We start from the raw sequence: 21,826 nt of genomic DNA, 5'->3' as shown, positions 1-21,826 counted from the left end.
GTTGGAAGCCTTCAATGGTTTTCAAAGACTTTAGGGTTTTAGTGGTTGAAGGTTGAAAACCTTCAATGGTTATCCAAGACTTTGGGCCATTTGAGAAGTGACCTCCCTTTGCTTAGGGATGTGACAAAGTTTAGAGGAGGGTTAGGTTAATTAGAATCGATTAGAAGATTCTAGAAGGGGTTAGGAAGGGGTTTGGGATTTTACAAGTGGATGAGGGGATAATAGGTTTTAATTGAATTATTTGATTTTCATTCAATCTGGTTGCAATTTGGAGAAATTAAATAAATTAGATTTATTCAATTTAGGATAACTATTTAATTAAATTTGAATTTAATTAAAAGTGGGTAGGGGGGATTTAGTTGAATAAAATGATTTATTCATTAAATGGATATAGTGAATTTCATTTAAATAAATTGAGTAATTTATTTAATAAAATAGAAGAATGTGGATAATTTAATTAAATTGGATTTAATCAAATAGAAAAATGAACATAAAATATTCATTTAGGAATGTGGTCATTTTTATACGTCTACACCAACAATTTTAAAAAACGTGTCTACACACCATTGGGACAATCACTAGAGTCAGCATTTAGAGAACTCCTGGCAAACAAAATTATCTCTTTACCAACAATCAGCAACTATGAACCACAAATCAAACCACCTTGGTGGAATGACTCGCACTTTTGTGATTTTCATCGCAACAAAGGTCATCAAACAAATGATTGCATGAGACTAAAAAACATTGTTCAGGACATGATTGATAGAGGTGATTTAACGGTGGATGGTCTCAAGACAAATGGTGACCATGGAGCCTTTAAGAATCCTCTTCCAAACTACAAGAAGGATGGAGCTTCAACCTCAAACGATACACGTGGAGCTCGTATCAATCACATATACAATAACACCATCAATCACATATCAGTTGAGGACAATCAAGTCAATGTTATCACAATCAAAGATAGGCGTGAACATGAATCCATCAACGTAACAACCAAAGCTCAAAAATATGCCTTAAAGGGACATACGTCGACAACAAACATCGTACCCAAAATTCAATATGACCTAGTCAGCCAACTACGCAAAACTCCTGCTCAAATATCTATACTGGAGTTGCTGAAACTTTCGCCAAAACACAAAGACATATTAGAACAAGCGCTATTAGAAATGAATGTACCTCAAGATCTGGATGCTGACAAATTCCAAGCCATGGTCGCTCATATGACAGGGCCTCATAATCTCACTTTTTTCTGAGCACAATAATATCTCATTGAGTCATCCACATAATACTCCTCTCCATATTGAAGTCATAGTCTATAAACACCGAGTAAAATGAGTATTAATAGATGGAGGAGCTGGACTTAATATATGTACCTTAAAACTTATCTGTGGATTAGGCTTCTCAGAGGAGTCTATTGATCCACGCAAAAAGATTACTATAAAGGCATATGATGATGAAGAAAGATCCTCTAAATGAACAGTGGTGTTGTCAATTCAAGTCGGACTGATACAAAGAGATACTATGTGTCAGGTCTTAGACATAGACCTCACATACAATATCTTATTAGGTTGACCCTGGATACATGAAATGCAAGCAGTGCCTTCTACGTATCACCAGTGTGTCAAATTCCCCTATAATGGGCAGGAGGTTTCTATATCTGCTGATCACAATCCATTTCAACATTGTAATGCAATGGGGGTAGCCCAGGACAATTTGGTTCCACATAATAGAGAGAAACAGAATTCCTCAGCACCAGATCTTCAACAAGAGAAGTCTAAATCATTACCTAAAGATTTCAAGCAAAAAATGAAAATCAAAGAACAAGGCATGGGGGAATACTCTTTGGAACCCATGTGTTTGACTAACTTACTCGCATCACCTAGATCTCATGGATTACCTACAACATCAACACATCAAGCAACTCAGCCCATCACCAAGTTTGATGGCACATTCGTTCAACTCGACACTCTAGCACATGAATCTGAGGAAAAGGATATCCTCAGTTGGCTATACAAAGATGAGGAAGAAGACATAGCAGCTACTGTGGAAGTAGCTATACCCACACACCTATATGGAAAAGGCTACTTATTCATGTAGCAAATGGGATACAATGGCAAAGGACCTATTGGTAAGCGTCAGGAAGGTGTCACAGAACCATTGGATCCTCCTTCACAATTTAGTAAAGACAAAAAGGGATTGGGCTTTGAACTCACTCTACTACCAAAGAAGGTACCACGCAAATATCAGAAACCTCGGTGGAAAGCAAAGAAGAAGTACAAAGAGGAATCCTTGCAAGAAGCACTATTTGAGTCACCAGAGACAATCCGTAAGGAACATGAACATCAAGAAATGAAGCAACATCAAGGGGAGTCCATCATTCACAAGAAGACAACATCTACAAAAGTCAATCATATTCAAGAACAAATATCCAACAAAGCAGTATCATCTCCTGATAACATCATTCCTCCCCAAGGAGGGACAATATATGAACAAATACAAAAGGTAGAAGTAGGATCTGACACAGAATCAGAGAAAACTATCAAACTTGTATCAATCATCAAATACCTATTCTCACCATATAACATACCAGTTCATAGCACTAATAGAATCTTGGATGATACCTCTGAGACTGATTCTAATTAATATGAATGCGGTAGTTGTTCTAATAATATTGAGGATGTTGCTGAAAATAGCAGTCATACACCCATTTCTCAAGAAGCACGCAACACAGAATATAGAACCCTTGAATTTGGTCCACAAAATATCTATGACGCCAAGGGAAACAAGCAGCGTTACTATGAACAAGTCTATACGGAAGATGATACCATCGAAGACCTCAACAGAGTCCTTGACTTCTTTAACAACCAAACCAATCACAATGAAACCTCTATCTTGACACTTATAGTAGCAGAACTTGATCCACCAAACGATTCCTTACCACTTGTCTTTCCAGACCTCATAGACTGGGCGAACCCAAAATTCATGATATACCAATTTTCCCAAATGATGAATCCATTATCCATTACTTATGTGTCGTTAACCCTGAAACAGACTCTACCGGTCAACAAAGTAACGATGTCTACAACCAAGGGAGTGTCAAGTCTCTCAGTCGCAAAAAATAAACCAAATAAGGGATCTATTGCTGAAAACTAGTCAATGGCAGCTATGGATCACAAAAAAGTAAAAATAAAGGACGCATCTGAGGGTGAAAACCTCTTTAAGGCACCTAAAGATGGGAGACTTGACACTCTTCCTGAACATTATCATGAGAGATCACCCATATTGATTGAGTCCACTCAATCAATCAACATTGGTACTACAGAAGTAGCCAAAAACATACACCTGGCAGACTCTCTAACAGAGGAAGAAAGATTAGAATTTATAAAAAAATTTAAAGAAAAGCAAATCAACTTTGCTTGGTCATATGTAGATATGCCCGGAATTGATCCACAATTAATCATGCATCACTTGTCAATTACTCCAGGAGCTAAGTCAGTTAAGCAAAAACTACAAAAGATGAATCCACATGTAGCACTCATGGTCAAAGCTGAACTAAAGAAACTATTAGATGTTGGATTTATCTGACCCATCGACTATGCAGAATGGATTTCCAACATCGTACCGGTATCAAAACCAAACGACAGTATTAGAATATGTACTAACTTCAGAGATGTCAACAAAGCCTGTCTGAAGGATGAATTTCCTTTGCCCAGTATCGACATAATTGAAGACCTCACAGCAGGCCATGCAATGCTCTCACTAATGGACAGTTTTTCAGGCTATAATCAAATAAAGATAGCCCCGAAAGATCAAGATAGAACAATGTTTACCTGTCCTTGGGGAACGTACTGTTGGAATGTTATGCCTTTTGGCTTAAAGAATGCAAGAGCTACTTATCAGCGAGCAATGACAACAATCTTTCATGACATGATGCATATCTTCATGGAAGACTATGTGGATGATTTACTAGCTAAATAATTCACCAGAGTCGAACACCTTAGCATCTTAGAAAAGATTTTTGATCGATTGGAGAAATTCCAAGTCAGGCTCAACCCTAAGAAGTGTGTCTTTGGGGTTACATCAGGCAAGTTACTAGGCTACATAGTTTCAGCTAAGGGTATTGAAGTGGATCCAGCAAAGGTACAAGCCATTATGGAGATGCCACCACGAAAGAATATCAGTCATCTCAGATCTCTACAAGAATGACTCCAATCAATCAGGCAATTCATCGCTCAACTAGTAGATAAAAGTCTCCCATTTAATCATTTGCTACATAAGAATGTATCGTTCAGATGGGAAACCAAATGTGCAGAATCTTTCTATCAAATCAAACAATACCTAATGAACCCACTAGTTCTAGTACCACCAATAGCAGGAAAGCCACTCATTCTATACATTTCAACAACAGATATATAACTAGGGGCATTGTTAGCAAAAGAAGATCAACAAGGCAAGGAATGAGCTATATACTACATCAGCAAGACATTGAACAGATATGAATTAAACTATACATTCATTGAGAAGGCTTGTCTAATAGTAGTATTCGCCTCTCAAAAATTCTGACATTATATGCTAGCACACACAATTAAGCTAGTTGCAAAAATTGATCCTCTCAAATATCTACTTAGGAAGGCAGCTCTTACAAGCCGATTGGCTAAATGGGTCATGATTCTCAGTGAATTTGATATCCACTACACAGAACGAAGAGCTATCAAAGGGCAAGCAATTGCAGATTAGTTGGCTGAAGCACCACTACCTAGACAACAAACTATGGAGATCGAATTTCCGGACAGGGAAGTTCTTGCTATTTCTACCAAACAATGGACCTTGTACTTTGACGGATCCTACACACAACATGGCTCCAGCGTTGGCATTCTGTTCATCACTCCTGACGGACACACTATACCAAGATCATATAGACTTATGTTCCCATGCACAAATAATATGGCTGAATATGAGGCGTTGGTTATAGGCATCAAAATGGTCGTAGAATGGAAAATCACAGAGTTAAAGGTCTACGGAGACTCACAACTAGTCGTCAATCAAATCAACAACGACTATTAGACAAAGGACGATAAGTTGCTACCCTACAAGCGAATGGTGGATGACTTCAAACAATATTTTGTACACATCACCTTTGAACAAATACCAAGATTGAACAGCAAAACGGCTGATGCAATGACTACTATCGCTTCATTACTACAAATTCCAGAGCCACAGAGTCGTCACGAGTTTCTGGTAGAGCAACTGTTCTCCCCAGCCTATGACCACTCTGAATCCCATGTTATCTATGCCTTGACTGGTTCAGATTCTCCTTTATATATACCTATATATGATTATCTTAAAGACAACATCCTACCCATTGACCTATCCCGAAACCAAAAACGTAACTTTATTCGGCAAGCCGCCCGTTATACCCTTACTATTGATAGTTTGTACCGTTGAGGTCTAGATGGTACTCTTCTTCGTTGCCTTGATCGTAATGAATCTGACTCTACTTTACACAAGCTTCACGAAGGTATCTGTGGCACACATTCAAGTGGGACTACTCTTGCTCAAAAGCTTCTAAGAATGGGATATTATTGGTTGACAATGGAAAAAGACTCTTATCACTTTGCAAAGAAGTGTCCTAAATGCCAGATCCATGGCAATCTTATTCATGCACTAGCATAGGAACTGCAACCATTCACGACATCATGGCCCTTTTGTCAGTGGGGACTAGACTTGGTCGATAAAATTCATCCTTCATCTTCAAATGGACACAAGTTCATTATAACTACAACAGAATACTTTACCAAGTGGATAGAAGCAGTCCCCATGACCACAGTGACTGGGAAACACATTGCCTCTTTTATCCTTAACTATCTGATCTGCAGATATGGTATTTTGAGTTCCATCATCACCGATAATGGATGACCTTTCAAAAACCAAGATGTCCGAGAACTATATGAAAAATTCAAAATACAACATCGTTTCTCTACACCTTGCTACCTGCAGGGGAATGGTCAAGTAGAAGCATCCAACAAGACAATATTGAAAATCCTAAAGAAAATAGTGAATGATGTAGGGAAATATTGGCATGTACAACTCAATCTAGCACTTTGAGCATACAGAACTAATATTCGCACACCTACAAGAGCTACACCCTACTCATTGGTATATGGATCAGAAGCTATTTTACCCCTGGAGGTAGAAATTCCCTCTCTTAGAGTCTCTCTGAAAGGCTTAATCCCAGATGAATAGTATCGAGTTAACCGACTGCAAGAACTTGAACTATTAGATGAAAAATGCCAGTGTGCTTACACTCATCTCAAAGCATATCAGCAACGCATGTGCAAAAGCTACAACCACAAGGTCATCCCCCGAAATTTTAAAGTTGGTGACCTAGTCCTCAAAGAAAATCCTAGAAATCAGCAAGATCGAGAAAAGAAAGGGAAGTTTGAACCTAACTGGTTGGGTCCCTATGTCATCATATCAACTAACAACTTCAAAAGGAGATATGCTCGACGAACCAACTAACAACATCCATCTGAAGAAATACTACACTTGAGTGGTCTAATGCATGAAAAAATAAAAAAAGTCAAAAAAAAATCAAGAAAAAGCAAATAAAAAGGTACAATAAAAGCAACTGGTGAAAACCTGGCAACAAACGCTATTGTGAGAGGATAGCTCCTCTATCTATATTCATCTCATTATATCCACAGTAAAAACACTATCGTCCATTGCCTGACATTTTTATCACAAATATCCATTTAGGACATACTTAGCGTAGTCACTATTCTAGTTTATCCCTATATCTTTTCACCACATCTCACCATGGCTTAGGTAATCAGTGTACATATTCACATCGAGAGGTACACTTAGCTAGAGACAATACTCATCAAAACTTGTAGTACATTCAAGCCGTCAAAACTTGTTGCAAACTTAGAACATCATATCCAACAAAAACACTCACACAATCGCAAAGCAAAACATTGATCGCTTAACATGATTCACAAAATACAAAGGATGATTTTCTGAAATATCAAATGTTGCATCTTGCATAAAGTTTTGACTATTTTTGCACTTGAACTTTTTGAATTATTGGATCCTCTACATTTTCTCCACAATGCTTTAAAGCTAGAGAACGTCAGGGGGACTCCAATATTTTCTTAGTTTTTTGTCTGTGAGGTGATCATTTGTGATGTGTAAATACTTGTCTCGAGACGTGATTCAAAGCATATCACTGAAGACATGAATCCACTTTGCACATACAAATGGTTTAATCTTGTCTATTTATACGCAATCTGCACTCAGGTCGTCCTGGTTCAATTATACCTTGACTCTTGTGCTATTTTGCAAAATCAAACATCATGTAAATTTTTCTCAGGTCATTATGGTTCAATTATACCATTATGCTTGTATAGATTTTCAACATATCCCAAAACAAATCAATGCTCAATGATGATACATACAAAGAAAGCAAACAACATGTGGCTATACAAGGATGACAAATACAGAATGAGGATGCTCAAAATCAATTAGCTGCATATCATTTTGCAATTAGCTGCATATCATTTTACAATTAATAGCATATCATCTCATTTTCAAGATACATCTCACAACATAGCATATCATCTCATTTTCAAGATACATCTCACAGCATATCATATCATACATCTCATTTCCAAGATACATCTCATAGCATCATGCATTATCATATCATATTCATCAAATATCGTATCACATGCATCTATCTAAGCATTACATCCTCGTAGAATAAACAAAGGCATATAGAACGCATCATTCATAACACATCATATGAAGATCAAAGAAAATGGTGTCATATATATATATATCAAAAAATGATCAATATACAAAATATGCCATGTATGTGCCAAGTACAAAGCAAAACAATGATCACAATACAATGGAGACAATGTCTCTCAAGTATGACTATCTCCTGAGGGCGACGGTCTCGCTGTAGATGTCCCAGCCCCTGGATCTCCAGGTGGATCATGTCTAGATGGCCCTGTCACGCCTCTTCTCTCTGTCCTCGACCCAGTCCCTTGGGATTGACTGGATCTCGACTGTGTGAAACTCTACACTCGGCGCTCCCTGGGCACCGCATCCTCATAATGTCTCCTGTAGTACTCTGCCTCCCTGACTCTCAAAGCCATCTCTCTTAGGGTGTCTCTCATCGGACCACCTGTCATTGCTCTCTCCAAAACCTCTGCTCGAGCCTCGGCTCGACCCAACTGCTCCAAAGCAGTATCTCGATCTATAGTTAGCTATGTAATCTGACGTTGCTGAGCCAACATTTGTGTCTGCAAATGCTGCACTGACAACTGTAGCGATCTAATCTGTGCATCCTCCACATGTGTAGGAATTCACACCTGCAAGGGTACCTGTGAAGGGAGACTGCCTGTCCTCAGTGCTGATGGAGGTAACACAACTGACCTCCTCCTCTGGGCCGGTCGCTACACATCCTCATACCCTCCCACCACGACTATCACCTCCTCAACCTGCTCCTCCTCCCCAGCTCTGATCGCCAAACCCCCTCTCCCTCTATCCACTGCCACCCGCCGTGTAGCTCTCTCTGCCCGTATTACCCTCCCACCACCATATCCACCCCTCTCTCCTCTCCTCGTCATCTCCAATCTCCCCCTAACTCCTCGTCGACCTCTACCACCACCTCTATCATCTCCTCCATCCCCTCCTCCTCCATCACCACCTCCCTCATCTACCTCCTCATCGTCATCAAACGCGGGAATCATCTCAGCTGGATCAAATATCCTAGCCACTACCTGTGCTGCGAAGAGTGCTGCAAACTCGTCCGTCATCCCTGCATCTACTATCTCTGGGGCATAATCCCAAATCTGGCTGGCTCCATGAAAGAACTCCTCCACTGTCGCCCTGCTATTAATCGTCGGCCCCCAATCTGGGATATCCTGTCTCCGTCGAGCATAAAAACATGCTCCCTGTGGCATCCCCTATTGTCGACCATACTATTGCAGCACCCGGCTATGCAGAAACCTCTCAATAACAAAGGGCATCCGCCCTATCAAATATCTAGTCATGAAGACATAGGGCATCTCCATCCCATCCTCAACCCATACCTTGCACCCTGTATATGGTCACCAGATGACCGTATCAATTTTATCCAGCAGTCTCCTCCAATGCTCTAGTTTGCCCAGCTTACGTTGAACAACTATCCCCCTATATCCATAGGCGTACGCACATCCAACAGGCCCATCTCTATCTGCCAGTGGCCTAGCTGCGGGGATATGCTCCCACGCCCATACCTAAAGCAATGTCACACCAGCTGATAAACTGTCGTAACCCAGGTACACTACCTCATGCAAATCCTTGTATAAATGAGCCAGCATAGCCGACCCCCATGCAAATTGGCGACCCTGCGTCACCATATCCTCCAGCACCAATCCCCATCCCATTAACAGTCCCTTCGACCTACGGTCAGGACATAGAAACCCACCAATGAAACCTGCTAAGACTGATGGCAGAGGAGCGTAATCCAAATCCAAAAACTCCTGCTAGGGGATCTCATACCCGCAAATAGTGTCATCCTGAAAAATCTGGCGCAGTGCCTCAGTCCCACCCTCCTCCGTTTGCTCGTAGGTAAGCAGTGCACCTACTACAGGAATCCACAGAATCTGGTAGCAATCCTCAGGCGTCATTGTAATCTCGCCCATCGCCAAATGAAAGGTGTTTGTATCATTGTGCCACCTCTCTGCCAATGCTATCAATAAACCCTGATTTACGATAAACTGAGGCATCTCTAACAAAGAGGTTAGACCACATCTATCAATAATATCTCTGTCTCCCTGTGTCAATCGTGGTATCAATGACCACAGTTTCGGAAATCGCTCACGCGACTGTACTACTCCAAGACGCTCTTGTCAAAAACAACCCAAGTCCAATATCAGTTCCCTTATCAACACATAGATATCAAAATCAAAATCATCTCAAAAACTTGAAAAATTTGAACAAATCTAAATCAAGTTTCACATCATATCAATCCATCAAATCATATCAACTTGTAATACAACTCAAGTTTCAAATCATATCAACTTGTAATACAACTCAAGTTTCAAATCATATCAACTTGTAATACAACTCAAGTTTTCAAATCAGATCAACTTGTAACACAACTCAAGTTCCATATCAACTTGTAACACAACTCAAGCTCCACAATTCATATCCAACACATTCATATCCAAAACTTGAAAACTTTGAACAAATCTAAATCAAGTTTCACATCATATCAAAATCACATCAAATCTATATCAACTTGAAACATCACAAATCAAATCAAGTTATCTCATAATTCATAGTGGACACACTTATCATATCAATGACAACAGACACAAAGACTCGCAAAAATACACTTATCCCGGCACACTGGACATCAACCTACAAAATTTTCTCATTCCCGAATCGCACTATACCAAAAAAATTTCCTACATGCGCTAAAACATCTTGTCTACATGCTAAACTGTTTCTTGTGCGCTAACCTGTTGTCTCCACACGCCACCTGATCAACCCTATGCGCTAGAAAAACCCTACGCTCTATCCTTTTCTTCGAATACGCCCTCTAAAATACCCTCGACGCTAAGAACCCCTATGCGCTAATCTGTCCCCTCTACGCACTACGCACTTAACCCTATGCGCTAGGTCACACCTACGCACTATCTTGACCTACCCATGAGACCCTCTAGCAGCCCTATGCGCTAGGTTCACTCTATGTGCTACCCGTTTTGCCCTCTGCACTACCCTGTACACCCAGTGCGCTAACCTAATCTGACGCGCTACCATAACCTAACTATGCACTAGACTAAAATTTTCGGACGCTACCTTATTCGCTAAAACCTACGCGCTACGAAATTTTTCGTATGCGCTACCCTTTTGACCTGACGCGCTAAAACGTAAAATCAGCATGAAATATTAAAAAAATTACCCAAAATGACAAAATCAAAAATCAAAAAAGGGTCAAAAGGTCAACTTACCGGTGGTCCATATGCAGCGGGCCTCCGATACCTCCGTACGCGCTCGAATCGATGAGTAGAATATGGAATCGACATGTTGACTCTTCTCCAAATGTCACTCTCTCCAAAGTCAACAAGCACAAATGAGACAAAAAGGAATTACTTTTTCCCTTTTATAGGGTAAAAAGAAATTAGGGTTCCATAAAGGAACGCTAAAATCGGTTGTGGTGTCTCATGCAAACCTACCCAACATCATTATCAGGAGATGAATCAAATTAACACATTCCACATAGATCAAAATTTAAAATGCTATTATCCAAATCAAATCAAATTTTCAAAATTTTTTGATTCATCTCCTGAGGGGGCATTATCAACATCATTTCTATGAAATCTAGGGCATCGAGTATCAAAAATGGGGCATGACATATCTCAAAATGACATAAAAATTGATCATAACTAAACCACGACGACACATCATTTTCTTTGAATCAACATGTGCACACACGTCACTTCAAAGAGGGGCAAAATGTAGACGTATAAAAATGACCATATTCCTAAATGAATATTTTATGTTCATTTCTCTATTTAATTAAATCACCCACATTCCTCTATTTAATTAAATAAATTGTTCTATTTATTTATTTAAAATCACTCAACCCCTTTTTACCATTTAATGGGATAAATCATTTTGTTCAATTAAATCCCTTCTCTCCTCTTTTAATTAAATTCACATTTAATTAAATAGTTTACCCCAAATTGAATAAATCTAATTTATTCAATTTCCCAATTTGCAACCAAATTGAAATAAATTAACTTTATTTTAATTAAATTATATTTTCCTCATCCACTTGCAAAATCCTACATCTCCCACTTGCATCCTAAACCCTATTCCTAATTTCTTCTAGAAGTCATCTAATCCAAATCAATTAACCCTAAACCCATTCATTATCCCTTTTCCCTAAATTTGAGAAGGTCACTTCTCAAATTTGGAGGAAAGTCTTCAAAAGGCATTAAAGCCTTTATCCATTCAACAAGCCAACTTGTTGAATCCCCCCAAATTTGGAAGGACTCTTACAAATTTGTCCCCAAAGTCTTCAAACAATTAATGGTTAACTAACCCTTAGTGGCATGGTTAGAGACTTTTTGCCTAACTTAACCTCCATCTAACTCAAGGGTCTCATCAAGAATTTATTGCTTTGACCATGGTTATTTCTTTATCCTTTGCACAAGAGTTTACCTCTTGGGTAAAAGCTTTATCCAATGGATAACCTTAACCTAACCCTAACCCTTACCCCCTAGGGTAACCATGAGGTCTTCTCAAACATTTAATGCTTCTTACATCTCCTCTCAACCAACCCTATGTTACCAATTGTCACCATTTCATTGGTGAAAATTGTAAACATGGATTGATCAACTTTCAAGCTTGACCCTTGATTAACTCTTTCAATCCTAGCCATCCATTGTCCTATTTTTGCTATAAATAGAGCTCTCATTTCTCCATTTTATTAAAAAAAAAACCATGCAAGCTCTTAGTATCATACTTATGCTTAATTTTAAACACATCTAGTCTCTCTTTGCAATAAGAATTAGCTAATAAACATTTTAGACTACTTCTTTTACCATTAGACTAAATCATATAACTAGTATATCATGTTAGGATAGTATTGCTACTAATCTTGTCATCTTATAATCTAGTTTATTGCATTTGTAGAACCATGCATAGATAGGATGCATTCTCATGGTAAAATCAATCAAAAACATCCCTCGTTCTTGCATTTGTCATCCCTAAACTACTTTGCTCAGTGATCTGAGAGCAAAAACACTAGTTTGAGGGACCTTGTGAGATAGAGAACCATGGAACCAACCTTGGGAAGTTGAGTCATTCTTCATGACTCCATAACTTGCACCAAGAAGTCTTGTGGGTGTGTGAGCAAGCCTCTTTGAAGCTTCATTTTTCCCATTTTGAGTTTCATAGCCCCGCTTTTCTCGCACACACCAATCAGAAAAGAGATAGAAAGAAAATGATTATTTTTATTTATTTTTATTCACAACATTCTTCTTGAGACTATAAGTTTCCTAAATTTTGGAGCTTAAACTTTTAAGCTAAATTGGGACCACCAACTTAAAAATTTTCCTAAAAATCTCAAACGAACCCACTGAAGTTTTTTAATAAGCCCTCTTCCGTAAGACCTTACCAATAAATAACTAGAGTTTAATGTTTTAAAAATCATTTTCTTTGGAGAAATGATAATTTATGAGATTTTTTCAATACAACAGTACAATGTTCCTCGGTAAAATGTTCCTGTAAATTTTATATAACCCCCTTACAAACTTAGGAATGCCTCTTTATGAGAGCACCAAGTAACAACTTTTAGTACCGATAATAAATACATAGTATGTTTACTCTGATACTTGTTCAATTAAATTGAGTGACTAGTTGAGCGGCAGATATTATTAGCATGAATGATTTTTAAATTTGATTGTGTGAGTTTGTCTTTTATATTTTGGATCATATTTTATGATCTATTATCAGAAAACAAAACCAAAAACAATTATAAAAGTTAATCTGAAAAATAAAAAATCACACAATCAAATTCAAAAATAATTCATTCTAAATTATGTAAAAAAAAAATACCATTATAAACCCAACCGGCATTAAAGCCTCTTTCATACAAAGAAGCTTGACCCTAATGCAAGAGATTTACTCTGAAGCAGTTAAAACTAAATCATACTATGAGCAAAGTACAACTTAAGCTCGAAAAATGTGTGATGCTTGAAATGTAATGAAGAGTTTACCAGAAACCCTAATCACAAAAAGTAAGTCAGAGATGTCACAAATCACAAAAAGTGAGCTTGAAATGTAATGCTCCTTATCACCACCAACCATATTCCTTACTTTAGATATCATAACCTACAAATAGGTGTTTTAAGTACCCAAGGCCTTTTTCTATTCTAAATAGAAGCATAGAAATAATGACATGACTTTTGTTGAGATTCTATCCTAGACTCCTAACTCCATAAGAATTAGATGTCTTTACTCTTTGATTCAATTTTTAGTTTTTTGTTTTTTTTTGTCGCTGGCCTCTTTTGAAATGCTAGTGTCACATCAATTGAAGTTTACATTCCAAGGAATGCAAATTTAATTCACCTTATTTCCATTTCAAAAGTGCTTAAAAATTAGTTGTATTTACTTCTTTTTTTCAATTTTTAGTCTTAGTGTTTCATAGGCCTTTCTCAAAATGCTAGTGTCATATCAATTGGAGTTCACATTGTAAGGCATGTAAATTTAATTTTCCTTGCATTGATTTCACAACTACTCAACAATTAATGGACTTTACTCTCTGATTCAATTTTTAGTCTTGATTTTTTGTTCTTCGGCCTTTGACAAAGTGCTAGTATCATATTAATTCCAAGTTCACATTACAAGATATACAAATTTAATTTTCCTTATTTATATTTCAACACATGTTTATATTCATCCCACTTATTAACAATATTATATATAGTTTTCCTTTATTTTAAACTTGTGAAGACAATTATGATATTGCTATCAAAATTCAACTGTGTAGTTTTTTAGTCAAACTCATTGACCCATGTTTCATGAGTAGTGGTTCACAAGAACCCATCTCTCATGAGAATCAATGCTACAATTAGCACTCATTGCATCTAAGTGATGCTCACATAGGTGAAGCAATGGGCTTTGTTGAGAGGTCACCCATCCTAGTACTAATGCAACTCAAGTGTGCTTAACAGCCATGGAGTTTCCTCCAAGGTTAAGATCACTTAGCTTGCTATCCAATACGCATCCCAATAGTAGCAAATGGGGTAGCATGCTAAGTGAGCTTAACCTTGGAGGAAACTCCATGGATAATGTAACGTGCTAACTAATACATAAAAAAATCATAAGGAGAATACTTTTCATTTTCATAAAAAGAAAATGCCAACTTTACATAAATCAATTTTTTTGAAACTTTTCTAACTAATTTGAATCAAGAAATGAAAATGTAATCCAAGTATCATCTAAATGAAACTACATATAAGAAAATAGATAACTTGTACTGCCCTTCTAACCTATTTTAATATGCGATAAGTAAATGAGAAGGATTAAAGTAGACTAATGTTTTGTTTTCCAATCCAAAATCTCATACATGTCTTGTCTTGTTCTGCAAGAGGGAGAGCATCAATAGGGTGCTTTACCTCCATCCATAGACCTAGTAGTTGTTGCACACCTTTCTTACAGAAGTGGACCTACCTTTCACGAGGATGAAGACACAAGACTAGGTCTCATTGCCATCTAAATCTAGTGTTTAGAACCTACATGACCGTAGTCGATTACACACTATAAGTAAATCCTAACTAGTATGACCTTATGAATAGGAAGTGTATTTGGATCTTGTGAAGGTGCATGTAGAACACTATGCTGCTTTGGCCAAAGGTTTTATATAGTTGCAAAGCATGATTTGTTGATTTTATTGTAGTCGTGGTTGAAATCCACAAGCAGACATTGATATCACAAAGGTTGTGATTATATTTATATTATTATTGTGAGATAATATAATTATATTATAATTATAATGTATAATTATTATATTATATGATAATGCAATAATTATTATATTATATTAATAATATATTAATTGGTGCCACTTGGAAGAGTGGCGACCCTTGGTGTAAAGACACCTCTCACATATACATAATGAGATGTGTGATCTCATTCAAAGGATAGAAGATAATAACAATATAACAAAAATATGCAGATATAAATTAGAGTGCTCGAGGGAGATGAATATATCGTCTATGGTTGGGAGGGCAATATGAGTTATTGCTCGTGGTTAATTGAGCACTTACAACAACATGATTAATGCGCAATCATTGTTCAACACCCTACTCAACTTGTTACTCAAGACTCAACTAGAAGTATTTCACCTTTCGGTCAACTTATGGATTCAACTTCAATATATTTTAATACATGCATAGGATTACTCAAGAGTTACTACTCATCATGATTCATATTAATCATTCACAGTATACTATGTATGCAAGTGGGTGCTTCCTGTCACATTTCATGTGTACATGTATGTGCATCCCTTGCACATACAAACATACATGCATGTGTCTTTCCACATCATTATGTTTTTATACATTCATTTATTCTCCATGTTTCCTTATTTATCCATAAACAATAGGGAATATTACATATCATTGGCATTACAAACCCTATTGGTCGACCATGTTTAATTGAGTTCAAATAATCTTTGGTCTAATGATCTCTTAGATTCATTTGCAATGAATTGTTTATGCAATACAGAGGTTATCTTCCTACTACAATTCTCAGTTCAACATCATACGATTCTTTATCAAATATGATAGACATCATAAATGCTAATCTCGGCTTAACAATAGCTCAATATAAAGGAAAAGTATTTCAATGCAAACTTAAAATTCAAGTTTGATATCTTGATTATGATCGATTTCCACTATTTACATGTACACTCTATTGGGATTGAAGCAATATAGATTATGCTTAGGGGAAACAAAGTATGTGGGTATGTGCACCAAGATGGTGAACAAAAAAACAGTCACTAGCAAAAAAACGCCTAAAATAAACGAAACATGTATATTTTTTTGATAAATTCAAAAACTGCGTACATGTTAAAACTTGGAAAATCCGAAACAAAACACATACATATTCTTTGAATTAAAAATGTACGCGTTATAACAAACATAATGATTCCATGACAAGAGTAGATTTACTTCTACATGCACAAGATTCTATTATATTATCAAGTGAAATGAAACTCTTCTAGCTAAGTCGTCTGTATGGTTGGCTACAAATGAATACAATGATTTAATGCAAGACACAATGTTGTTACAGCTCGGTACAAACTACTGATAAAATGCATATAAAAACTCGGCAGAGAATAGTTTAATTGATCTAATGAAACATGCCTGCAATCTAGCTCAACAGAGAATGTATGAGTGATTGATTCTTCTCAGCTGAGAATCTCGTCCAACTAAGTTATGAACTCCCAAATTCGTCTCCCCTGTCATCGGCTATTCACTACGTTATTTTCACCACTAATTCATTTCCAACATAATGTTTATCATCCCTTCCCAAATCGGCTCATACTCTCTATATGGACGGATTTCAAAACAATGTAAACGATAGCCAATTCAAGATTTGGTTACTATGCCACGGTTCCATTACATTCTTTGTTGTTACATTCTCACCACATGAAATTGGCCACCACTCTCAAGTATGGGTGCGATGATAAGTAACACCACCAACTCAAGAGTAAGCTCGACACTTAATATGCATAACATAATCTTAATATAATCTTAGCTTGAATTCATTCATTTATATCAATAAAATTATAAGCCAAATCATGATATAAATTTTAATATTGAAGATTATTAACCTAAGGAAGATGACTTTGACCAAATCAATTGGTGGACAGGGTCTCAACAATTTATCAACATCATATTAACTTGACCCTAACGATTCAAGGGTAGCTAAACAAACCCTAAAAGGTTACTTATCTCGTGTATCTTGGCAATGATGGCAACATTGACCTTTTCCCATTTTTGTTCCCCTCTCCCTGATGATGCTCTCACTCCCTTCTTGAAGGATGATAGAAAATCATGCATCCACTTCAACACATGGAGGTAGTTGGATGTAATCGTTTACCCATTCAAAGTATCATATATCAAAGCATTAATTGCTCAATTAATATCGAACATTCCATAAAATTCATCAAATGGATGTTCTCAATAATTTCAATTAGCATCATGTATCTCTAATTATTCAATTAAGTAGAAATGAAAATGTCCATGAAAAAGGGATGTAACAGATAAGCAAGCTTGAGTTGGAGTAGTATTGAGATTGGTGATCTCCCGAGAAGGCCCAATGCTTCACCTATGTGAGCATCACCTAGATGCAATGAGTGCTAAGTGTACCAGTCATTCTCATAAGAAATGGGTTTTTGTGAACCACTACTCATGAAACATGAGTCAATGAGTTTGACTCGAAAACTACACAATTGAATCCTGATAGCAATATCATAATTTGACATGCAATAGAAATTATCTCCTACTTATCAATTATGAAGACAAGTTATGATAACTCTTCAATTTAAAATATGTTAGTGCAGTTCAAAGTTATATATATTTTTAATGGAGTTTTTGTGTCAATCTAGAGAGACTGAAACCACTTACGCTAAGCAGTGTCTAGGCCTTGCCATCAACATGACTTGTTCTTTGGTGAGCTCATTCCTAACCATTCAACTTCACCAACAGCTTATTATATTTTGACATTTTCAATTCAAAATTTTGACAATAGAGATTCAGAGGTTCTCTACCATTAGTATATGTTCTTTACGCTCATAATTTTTAATGGGTATAACGACAAGTTATCATAACTCTTCAATTTAAAATGTGTTAATGCAGTTCAAAGTTACATATATATATATATATATATATATATATATATATATATATATATATATATATATATATATATATATATATATATATATATATATATATATATATATATATATATATATATATATATATATATATATATATATATATATATATTTAATGGGGTTTTTATATCAATCTAGAGAGGCTGAAATCACTTCGGCTATGGAGCGTCCAAGCCTTTTTCTTCAACAAGACTTATTTTTTGATGAACTTGTTCTCAACCATTCAACTTCACCAACAACCCATTATATTTTCATTCAAAATTTTGATAACAGAGTTTGAGAGGTTCTCTTACACACATAATTTTTAATGGCTACAACAATAAACTCACAATTAGATTCAAAACTGTTAACAGCAACATTAATTACAAACACCATTTTCTTCTAGACACCCGTTTGGGAAGGGATTTCTCCCAATCTTCTCTGATCACATCTTCCGAATTTAATGGAACCCAACTTACATCCCGGTCTATACAACCGATTTCCGTGATACATAACCAATTTGTCAATTCACACCTGTACATCTGTACTCTCTTCCAAACTTCCAGATTTCTCCACATAATCTTCTTCAGTTTTTATCTGCGCAAGAATCGATTTTGTTTCTCTCAAAATCCTGCACCCACATAACTGTTTTCCCCCAGTAGTAATGCAATTGCCTTAGATTGGTATCATCTCCTGCAGAAGAATTGAAGTTAAAATTGGCTCAGAGACCCATTACTTCAGTTTTCTCATAGAAAAAACTGTGAAATTGCAGGTGATTGTGAGAATGAACAGCTTAGAAATGTCTGCAACTGAGGCAAAGCAACAGAGTAATGGCGTCTTATCAACTCCTCGTTATCTGGAAGATCTGAGGACAATGACGAGGTCTTTTTCAGTGGGTTCATTGGCAAACATGGGGGCAGTTAAAACTTGTGTATGTGCTCCAACTACGCATGCAGGCTCATTTCGCTGCCGCCTTCATCGAATGCCTTCTGCTCTCGGGCACACAGGCCCACGTTCACAAGAGCCATTGCCTTCACAAGCACCTACTCCTACTACTCTGTAGAAATCCCTCTTTTTAGCATCTTAAGGCTAGGAGGTGTATAGAATCTATCCAGGTAAATTTGCAGTCTAGTGGAGAAAATAAATCTTGAAACATTATTGTTTCATGTGGAATGTACAAAAGTGTGTGTTTTTCATTACCTATTGTTTCATGTGAAATGTATAAAAGTGTGTGTGTTTTTTTGAAGAGTGTGTTACATTTTTTCGGAGTGTGTATTTTCGTTATTGTAAGTTTTAAGTTGTGTAATATGTTTGAAATATCGGTATTGATATCAAATAGCAGGGTCTGTGAATCAACATCTATCTCAATATGGGTGGTGGTTGTAAGTTTTATCTTTGTTGTAAATTTTAAGTTGTGTAATATGTTTGAAATAGTATTGATAACAAGTAGCAAGGTTTGAGAATCAGCATCTATCTTCATATCTTTGTAATATGGGTTGTTGTTGTAAGTTTTAAGTTGTTTTGAAGTTGTGTAACATGTTTGAAATATTGGTATTGATATCAGGTAGCAAGATTAGCGGATCAATTGCTATCTCAATATCTTTGTAATATAGGTTGTGTTTAATCATGTAATTAAGAGCATTCATAACACAATCAACATCTATCTTAATATCTTTGTAATGGATTGTTGTTGTTGTAAGTTTTCAGTTGTGTAATATGTTTGAAATATCGATATTGGTATCAAGTCTAGTAAGGTTTGTGAATCAACATCTATCTCAATATCTTTGTAATATGGGTTGTTGTTGTAAGGTTTGAGGTGTTTATTTTAAAGTTGTGTAATATGTTTGAAATGTCGGTATTGATATGAGGTAGTAAAGTTTTTGAATCAACATCTATCTCAATATCTTTGCAATACCAGTTGTTGTTGTAAGTTTTAAGTTGTTTATTTTAAAGTTATGTAATATGTTTGAAATATCGATATTGATATCAGTAGCAAGGTTAGCAAATCAATATATATCTTAATATCTTTGTAATATGGGATGTGAACTTATGTAATCGAGAGCATTCATAACACAATCAACATTCGTCTTAATATCTTTGTAAGATGGGTTGTTGTTGTAAGTTTTAAGTTGTTTATTTTAAAGTTGTGTAACATGTTTGAAATATTGGTATTGATACCACGTACCAAGATAAGTGAATCAAATATCTATCTCAATATTTTAGTAATATGGATTGTGTTTAATCATGTAATCAAGAGTTCATAACACAACCAACATCTATTTTAATATCTTTGTAATATCATGGGTTGTTGTTGTAAGTTTTAAGTTGTTCATTTTAAAGTTGTGTAACATGTTTGAAATATTGATATTGATGACAGATAGTAGGATTAGCGAATCAATATCTATCTCAATATATTTGCAATATGGGTTGTTTTTAATAATGTAATCAAGAGCATTCATAATAAATTCAACATCTATCTCAATATCTTTGTAATATGGGTGGTTGTTGTAAGTTTTAAGTTGCTTATTTGAAAGTTGTTTAATATGTTTGAAATATCAGTATTGATATTAGGTAGAAAGTTTAGCAAATCAATATCTATCTTAATATCTTTGTAATATGAATTGTGTTTAATCATGAAATCAAGAGCATTCAAACACAATCAACATCTATCTTAATATTTTTGTAATATGGATTGTTGTTGTAAGTTTTAAGTTGTGTAATATGTTTGAAATATCAATATTGATATTGTTGGCAATATGCTGAAATTGTTTATGTGTTTGAAAAACATCCAAGTGCCAAGGAATACCATCAATCTTCCCAAACAATCAAGAACCAACAAAAATATCTCTCCCCCTAAGATTTTATGATTTTCACATCAACACTATCTCCCCCTTTAACATCAATGACAAAGGGTTGATGCCAAACCAAACAGTTGACTACTCCCCCTGAGCATCATCATCATCCCATCAACTCGGATCAGAAGATGTTACTGATAAGCTCACCGGATTGATGCATCCATGCATCTCTAAGTCTCTGTCAGAGGGGTGGTGACCCCCAACTGATCTCTGAGATATTCAAAAGTGTCTTTAGGCAATGGTTTTGTTAGAAGAGATGATGCAGTAGGGAAATTTGATCCTCGATGTGATGAAGGAATATTTTTGGGTTATTCTACTAAGAGAAAAGCAGATAGATGTTATAATAAAAGATTGAATAGGATAATAGAAAGCATAAATGTCAAAGTGGATGAGCAACATAATAATCAAATCAAATCATATGACTATGGACCAGAAGATGAAATTGTTAGATCAGAACCGATTGCGCAAGAATCAGGTCAGAGCATTGATCCAATTGCTCCGATAACATCAGAAAATTCCA

The 21,826-nt window shown here is 36.2% G+C and overlaps 1 protein-coding gene across 1 annotated transcript in view; it reads right to left on the bottom strand.

Annotated features, from left to right (window-relative positions):
- The window catches only part of LOC131079935 (glutathione S-transferase F10-like), a 33,884-nt gene extending 25,062 nt beyond the window's left edge, over positions 1–8,822 (bottom strand). Inside the window, exon 1 of the mRNA XM_058017978.1 lies at positions 8,727–8,822. Coding sequence (XP_057873961.1) covers positions 8,727–8,822 — 96 coding nt within the window. The remainder of the gene's footprint in view (positions 1–8,726) is intronic.
- Positions 8,823–21,826: the final 13,004 nt, after the last annotated feature.

This window comes from Cryptomeria japonica, chromosome 10, assembly GCF_030272615.1.
Source record: "Cryptomeria japonica chromosome 10, Sugi_1.0, whole genome shotgun sequence".
Taxonomy (NCBI): Eukaryota; Viridiplantae; Streptophyta; class Pinopsida; order Cupressales; family Cupressaceae; genus Cryptomeria; species Cryptomeria japonica.
This window is presented reverse-complemented; position numbering and strand designations above follow the sequence as displayed.